This window comes from Sinocyclocheilus grahami, unplaced genomic scaffold (assembly GCF_001515645.1).
Source record: "Sinocyclocheilus grahami isolate Dianchi unplaced genomic scaffold, SAMN03320097.WGS_v1.1 scaffold798.1, whole genome shotgun sequence".
In the NCBI taxonomy this organism is placed as follows: Eukaryota; Metazoa; Chordata; class Actinopteri; order Cypriniformes; family Cyprinidae; genus Sinocyclocheilus; species Sinocyclocheilus grahami.
In genome coordinates, this window is record NW_015505977.1 from 124,357 (window position 1) to 132,881 (window position 8,525).

General features: G+C 33.8%; 1 protein-coding gene across 2 annotated transcripts; it reads right to left on the bottom strand.

Annotated features, from left to right (window-relative positions):
• Nucleotides 1-1,398: 1,398 nt before the first annotated feature.
• On the bottom strand, nt 1,399-7,815 carry LOC107561901 (lipoprotein lipase-like). 2 transcript variants are annotated; one of them, XM_016246433.1, is made up of 10 exons: nt 7,608-7,815; nt 6,331-6,515; nt 6,065-6,244; nt 5,867-5,978; nt 5,550-5,783; nt 3,811-4,053; nt 3,047-3,167; nt 2,740-2,946; nt 2,413-2,508; nt 1,399-2,312 (listed from the first exon to the last, which is right to left on the bottom strand). In XM_016246433.1, exons 1-10 carry the CDS (start codon nt 7,768-7,770, stop codon nt 2,291-2,293), a joined length of 1,563 nt encoding a protein of 520 aa, XP_016101919.1. In that variant the 5' UTR covers nt 7,771-7,815; the 3' UTR covers nt 1,399-2,290. The 2 variants fall into 2 exon arrangements, with proteins under 2 accessions (XP_016101919.1, XP_016101920.1); XM_016246434.1 differs by lacking the exon at nt 3,811-4,053.
• Nucleotides 7,816-8,525: the final 710 nt, after the last annotated feature.

The following is an 8,525-nucleotide window of genomic DNA, read 5'->3' on the forward strand; positions in this document are numbered from 1 at the left end:
AAGGTCAAGATCCATTTAATAGGACATTATTTGATGTTGTTTTAACATGTTCAATGATATGTGTAAATAATTAAAATAGTTAAATTGTATATAATGAGTAATATGTGTGTCAAGAAATTAGGAGGAAAACGCAAAATAAATGTATAAAACATTCAAGTTCAGATTTCAAGACATTAAAAAAAGGCATATGTTTAGATCAAAGATATAATTTGATGACTTTTTTAACACATTTACAGTTATGTAAAATGTACTTAATTGATGTACAGTACAATACATTATTTAAAAAAAAATGTGTAAAGTGTTGTAGCAGTTTGTACGATGCAGTTGACAGAATAAATGTCAGTTACAGTATGCCTAGGTAAGTCAATTATCGATTTAAAGTGCAAAAGATATAAAAGATAAAAGGTACCAATAATAACACATTACTTATTTATTTGGCATTTAACAGGTGTTTTCTTGATGCAATTTTTTCTTTTGCTCAAACAACATAAAGCATTCAAGATTTTAAGTAATCCCTGCTGGGGAAAAAAAGAAACCATTGCAGAATTTGTAATGGTTTTACTGGTTATAATGGGAATTGTATTGGTTTTAATGGAAACTGTAATGGTCCCTTTGGGTCTCTACTGGTAATTGGTCAACTTCTATTGGTGGCTTGTTAAAAAAATCTTAATGGAATACACTATGTCCCAAAACACACTACAGGAAACCATTTTTTAATGGTTAATTGCTGATTATTTGCAATGGTATTTGTAGTGAAAACCATTAGAATTTCTGTGATTGTTTCTATTGTTTCTTTAGGTTATTTATTTTGTTCAGCAGGGATGATATTGTGTTTAAATTTTCCTCAGAGAAAAGGTACCATCAATGTTGTCCTTGTTGACAGATCAGTGAAAAGTAAACCACTGTTTCTTACCTAATAATATTTTATCCGGACATGCTCAAGACAAATTTTGTGGGCTAAAAGGTCCATTGCTTATAGGGTAGCAATGTTCAAACAGCTGAAACAAACGTAACTTTCAAATCAAGTAGCTTTAACACGCAGTGTTGCCAACTCATTTTCAGGGGAAGTTGCTAAAGGTATAGGTTGATTTGTTGGTAAATTACGTTGTGATGTCATTGCGCGATGACGTCATTATATAATCGCAATGCAAAACTGACACTATATCAAATTTCAGCAAAAAATATATTTTATATATGTTAATTTAGATTTGTACGTAAAATAATATAAATGCATAATATGATATTAAAATATAAATAACTATTTTTACATTCATTGAATTATTGAAAACGTACACATTTTTGAACGATTACAAATTTAAGTTTTTTTATTACCCAGTTAACAAAACTAGACATTCTGAACAATTATACTTTTAAGCAGTGTATTAGTAGTTAGTCAGTATGCTATACTCTAAGAAAAGTCTGTAAAAATAGGGCACAATCTACTAAAATGGAGGAATTTTCCGTATTCGCAGGAACAAGCTACTAACAAGGTGTATCATAAATGAACAATTATTCAATATTAGTATTATTATTCATTTCAATTAAATTAAACAATTGCAAATAGCATCTAACATAATTCAAGTGATATGTGTACTGCTAGGAATTTTGGTTTCCTCTTTTTGTGTAATTTAGATTCAAGATGTGCACCTTTTTATAGTTCAATATAGTATCAAAAGTTTCTAAAAGTTGCCAAATAAATTTGAAAAATAGCTCAATTTGTTGCTTGGTGCTTTTGGAAAAAAATGTTGCTAGGATAGTTGCTAAATTTAGCAACAAAATGGCTAAGTTGGCAACACTGTTAACATGATGAATTTGTGAGACAAACCCATTATGAAATGTCTGTGTGGAAATATTTTGCCCTCACGTGATATTCTTAATCACATGGATTCCTATTGAAGTGACTGGATTTTGCCCACGAAAATTCGCCAAAAAACAACGGTAGGCTAAATGGATCAATACTGTAAAACTTGTTGATTATAATTTCATACAAAATGCTTCAATTATTTCGTAAAACAGATAATAGACAATGCTTGAAAAGTAGCATCATCATTACAAATGCAATTTCAAACACAAATCCAATATTATTCAATAAAATCGATCACATTTCAAGGCTTTTCAAGCCTATGGCTTACCCTAGCACAAAAGTCCACAATCTATTTGCATGAATCACATTCATAGCAACACATCATATATCCAATACAGTACAGTCAGTGCAGTTGCAGTCTTAATAAATAAAAGCTGTATAAATACATGTGTTGAAATGCTTTATCAAAATCACTTGTAAATCCTTTCATTGGCTTTTCAATTTGGGCCTGTGTTGGAACAAAGAAAATTGTAGTTATGAGAACTATTTTAGATTAAATGTAAAGATATTTGCCAAATTCTATTATAGACAATTATAGCTATTGTTACCTTTTAGATAAAGACCTCCATGGCTCCTTGCATTTCACAAATGCAACGTCCTGAGTTGAACTTCCTGTTTGGGGATCTTTCAAACACAACACAATCCTAAAAAATGAAGAATGAAAGCTTTTAAAATTGCGTGAATGTTAATGCACTGAGAAATAAAACATCAGATCAGGTGTCTTTTATTGTGAAGAAAGCTACATTTTCCACCAAAATATTTTGCGAAAATTTGTTTGAAATGATAAAACAGTATTAAGTTCTAATTTATGTAGAAAAACTGTCTCCAAAAGCTTTTTATGCTCACTATATCAAGTAAAAATCTTAGAAACATACTTCTTTTGTGTCTCCCCAACTCTGACTCTGATTTTATGGACCTGTATGCCAGAATTGGCAGAATCTCCATACCACCACGAGGAGAGCAGAGTGAGTAAAGAGGATGTGGACTCCTCCAATTTAAACTTCAGCATCAGAAGATCTCCAGTGTCCTTCTCGGTTACCACGAGGAATGAGTGAGTTTTATTGGGGGTGATCTTCTCCTGTCTGCTTGATGAAGTTAGTGAAGATAATTAGCAAACGGAATTTGACTCGTATGCACACTATATAGTGATCGTTAAGAAGATATAATCTTTTGATTACTCACATGTTCAACTTGAGATCTTCTGCTTCACCATTGGTACCGTAAAGTGAGACTGTCAGTGCTGGCTCCATCGCTAATTGATTTATTTTCCCAAGGAAGTTGATTTTCAGCTGATAATGGAAAACTGAAAATAAAAAAAATGAATAAATGTTTTAGCGTCCCACAGCCAGGGATATTATCGTTAACTAAAACTAAAACCATAAAATAAAAAAAAACTTGAAATAAAAAATCAGCTAACTGCCAAGGCAACATTTAACATTTTTTTAGTTAAAGACTAAAAAATTGATTTTTTTCCCCCCTTGAGTTTTTGAAAAGATTCGCATATAGACGACAAAATTGTCAAAATGGTCCTTGTTCACACGGATCCGCGAAAATTACTAAAAATGCTGTATTATGTATACCGGGACAGTAGTTGGCAATGTCACTTTGTAAAGAAACTCGTGCATGCATAGACTGAACATGTAATACGCATGTAATACGCGTGCGCATGATGTAACGGTTTTCACAAATTCACATTTTTATAATTTACGTGGAGGTGATAATTGTATCATTTTCAAAACCATGCACTTTAAAACACATTTTCAAAAATGTGCTTTTTAAGTTCCCCAAAATGCAATTGACGTGTAAATGAACGGCCGAAACGCATAAAAGGGTTTTCATTTTTAATTGAAAACGGTATTGTCTGAACTCCCGCTAAAACTAAAAGCCAACAAAACTATTGTTTAAATTACAGTTTCAAAATTCCTTCTCTGAAACTTGACACTGACCTCTGAACGGCATGGAGCCTCGTGTTTTGGTGAACATCTTGATGCTTCTTGCCTTACGAACTTTGCTGACGTCATAGCCCACGGTGTTGCAGCGGTTCTTGCGACACTGGAGGCACATGCCGCGGTCGAACATGTCATTGCTCCCGCAGCTGTACGCTCTGCTAGCTTCTTCCTCATTCAGCAGGGAGTCGATGAACAGGTGGACGGACCGCTCATGCTCGCATCTGATAGCATTATTTAAGGCTAAGGATATTAATGAAACATAATTGATATGATTTTAAACTTAAATATGATCTTTTAAGTCATATATGTAAATAATCAGGTTTTTAGCAGTGATGATGAATGATTTCATTGTAGAAAGGTTGCCAAAACAGATTAGAAAGCCAGATTATGAAACATGTGACACACACAACCTACTCCTGATACATAACTAATCTTTTTCCATCTTTGGGAAAGTTACAAATAACAGGCATTTTTATCAGACAAATGTTCAGTGCAGAATGCAGTATTATTTTATTCATAGCAAAATAATTCAGAATTAAATTCTTAATAAAAAATATGTATAAATGTATTAATTGTATTATTTTAAAATGTATTCAAACATGTAAAATGCTTTTTTTGTGTGTTTAAGTGAATATTTTATTTAGTGCTATTAGCATTTTCAACAAATCAGCATTATTAATTCAAAAATAAGAAACATTTATATATTTTACATTTTGATTTATTTATTATTATAATTTATTATATTGTATTATTTTCATGTATTTAATTACTTTTTAGTGTTGTTCAGATTTATGACAAATCAGTATTTATTTGATTAAAAATAAGAATTTATTTACTTAAATTAAAATGTATTTTATTTAAAAATATACAATGTTTAAAACATTTAGATTTTCAAATATTACATAATGTGTGTCAAATTTCTATGATGCTACAATCAACTTTTCATCAATCAACAAATTCAACAACCAGTGGCCCCATGTGCATGTATACGTAATCTTACCATGTATTTTGAGGAAATATTGTGGTAAATAGTGAGCAAACACGTACTGTAGATGTCATTGTGAAAAGCGCTACACAAATAAATTAGAATTTAAAGTGCCCCTATTATGCCATTTTTAAGGTTCCTAATATTGTTTTGGGAGTCTCCTACAATAGGATTACATGCATGCAAGGTCAAAAAACGCTTTTGTTTTCTCAAAATATGCATTTAATATCACCTCATTTTCCAGCGATTCTCAAACGATTCGTTCGAAGCAGTTCAAAGATTCAGTCTCTCTAAAACCCTCCTTTCTGTGAGCCTACTCTGCTCTGATTGGTCAGATGGCCCAGTCTGTTGTGATTGGTCTACTGGGTACAGTGCATCTGAAACGATACACCCATTGCCATAGTTCTGTATTTTGAACGCTCGATAGAAAATATAAGTTTGTGGGCAGTGGGCCAAGTTGTTTGCTGCCGACCAACGTAGAACATAGGCGGGAATTATGCAAATGTGTTACTTCGTGACCTGTAGCCATCACGGAAGTGGGATTCGAATTACTAACAACTCGTTTAGGCTGTACAGAGTCGATTCTTTATTTTGGGAGACATTAACTTTATTTATTGTGCACTTTCGGCTTTACAACTTTGCTGATCGTTTACATTCACATACAGCAACATTACACACTGCATGAAAGGCAGTATTGGACGTGGCATAATAGGGGGAACTTTAATTGAATATCCCAGATAATTGTATTTACCAAGTATTCCATAACTGGCAATTTTCTCCAGCGCTCCTCTCATGTTGCAGCCAGGCTGGAAGCTTCCTCCATTAGGGTATATATCCACATGGCCAACTGGCTGCTTAATGCCAATACTGAGACCCAGGGAACCTCGGGTGAATGTGTGGAGGACATCTACAAAATGGGCATCATCTGGGGACAGCCGTCCATGGGCGTGGACCCCTTCAAAGTCTGGTCCAGCTGGGTCTAGACCTGCAAAAAATCAAATTGTTGTCCCATATGGTGTTTAAGACCTGTTCTAAGATTTATTTCCACAGGAACACTAATTAACCTACCTGTGATTCGTCCAACTTTATTGGTTGCATGATTTCCTGCAAAACCTGCAACGTGGGCACCAAGACTGTAGCCAATGAGGTGCAACTTCTCCAGAGGAAACCTGGCAGTCTCCTTATGAATTGGGCACAATGATGGCAAATAAAAACCTAGAATAGCAGTATGTGTAATTTGATTTGATTTGATTTGCTAACACAAACCTCTAACCAGTCTATGAACAGTCCAGTCTCTTGTCCCACCATCTTCGTGTTTTGTGCTGCCACCACATAATGGTTCTGTGCCGTGTCCAACCAGTCCACAACAATGACGTTGGCATCCTTCTCCCTGTTATAAAGTGCGGCAACTAGTTTCTCAACCCAGCTCTCAAACAATCCACTTACCTAGGGGAAAAGAGCTAATTTAACACTAACATATTGAGAAAGAATCAGCTGAATTTATGGAATGCTTGTAACTGTTGCTTCTTTACCGTCCACCCATGAATGACCAAAAAGGTTTTTGAAGTGTTTTTGAAGTTGCAGCTGTTGAGAGTCTCTGGTTTGCCACGCACAATGTAACACACGTCGTCATCTGGTTGGGACGGGTTTCTCAGAGAAAACCTGACACTGGCTTTGTTGACATCTGACAGGTCTCGTAGATCCTCCAGAAAATTATCTATGTAAAGATTGAAAAAGTAATATAGTTCTATTAAAATGTACTTTAAATAAAATACATTAAAAAGTCAACGTAAAAATGCAATATCAAATTTTTAAAAAGTACTTTTTAAAATCCTTTTAAGAAGTATTTTACAATTCTATAATATTAGAATTATAAAACTGAGCATGCAAAAATATAATATCAACATTGGTCACTGAAAAATATTCAAATAAAAATTAATATAAATAAAATAAAAATTAAAAATACATGAAATACACTGAAAGTGACGCATAACATTGTAAAAAGTCAAATTTAAATGTATATGAAATAAAAAATATGTAAATTATTTTGTAATTATAAATATTATAAAAAATCTTCATTATGATTATAAAACTGTATGTAAATATAATATATTAAGATATACTATTAAAATAAAAAAATTATCATTAATTGTATTTAAATAGCTATTAAAGCCCATTAAAATAACATTTGAATGGAAGGCATTAATTGACAATCTCACATGAAAACTGAAATTTTAAAAAGAAAAAATATATTAAAAATGTAATATTTAATTAAAAATAATATATACATAATATCAAATAAAATATGGAATAATAAACATTAGGTTTAAAATTGTATATACTTGGCATGCTTATAATATAATATAATATTATTATACAATAAATATTTCCACAGTTCAGCTCAGCTGACATAATAGGTGGGTGGAGCCATAATATGCTTACTATGCCCAATTATCACACCTTTAATCGATGGGATATCAGATTGCTCTGAAGATTAGGCTACCTTGTGATGAGTATGAACTTGAAATGTACTTTTAAGAAATCCTCCATAAAATATCTAACATCCAAGTCGACTCGAAAAAATGTTTAGTAAAAGGGCACCGGTGCCTTCTACAGGCTAATTCATGGATTTAAAAGCTCAGACAGATGCCGGATATTAAAGTTTTCCCATCATAAATGCAGGATTTGCGGTAGGGATTGAAAACACAGACATTACAAATTAAAGAATCGCGTCGCGTCCAAATAAAATAACGCCTCAGGTTATCCGAATGCGTTTCTCACAGCGCAACAACTAACATTTCAAACTTACCAAAGAGGTCGTTGGAGAAGATTTCTTTCTCCAGAGCAGCGACGAACAGACCAATGAAGCTTAATACGAGCCACCAAACGCATTGGAATGACAAAATGTTCATGTCTTTTCTGCGTAACCTTTGGGCGCTTGTGATCCTCACCTGTCGCGCTCCGTTCAACATAAACGGAGAAATGAAAATATTCGCAAACGCCCGATGCTGCTTGAGTACTCGCTAATGAAATCTGAGACTCGGACTTCAGTTTAGTTACTAAATAGCACTAGTAAGAGAGCCATTGGTCTCAGCCCACAGGCGGGGTAATACGGTCACGCATTTGTTTAAAGAGCAACCTCTCAAGAGGTTCTTTACCATAATAAAACATGCAGTTTTCACATTGAACTGACCTTCTTTTACCCAAATATGAAAATTCTGTCCTACTCACTTTCGGATCATTTCAGATCCATGTGGTCTTCTTTCTTTCATGGAGCGAAAAAGGAGAGGTGAACAGGAGAGAGGAGAGAGAACGCGCTCCGTTCAACATAAACGGAGAAATGAAAATATTCGCAAACGCCCGATGCTGCTTGAGTACTCGCTAATGAAATCTGAGACTCGGACTTCAGTTTAGTTACTAAATAGCACTAGTAAGAGAGCCATTGGTCTCAGCCCACAGGCGGGGTAATACGGTCACGCATTTGTTTAAAGAGCAACCTCTCAAGAGGTTCTTTACCATAATAAAACATGCAGTTTTCACATTGAACTGACCTTCTTTTACCCAAATATGAAAATTCTGTCCTACTCACTTTCGGATCATTTCAGATCCATGTGGTCTTCTTTCTTTCATGGAGTGAAAAAGGAGAGGTGAACAGGAGAGAGGAGAGAGAACATCTATTTATCTATCTATCTATCTATCTATCTATCTATCTATCTATCTATCTATC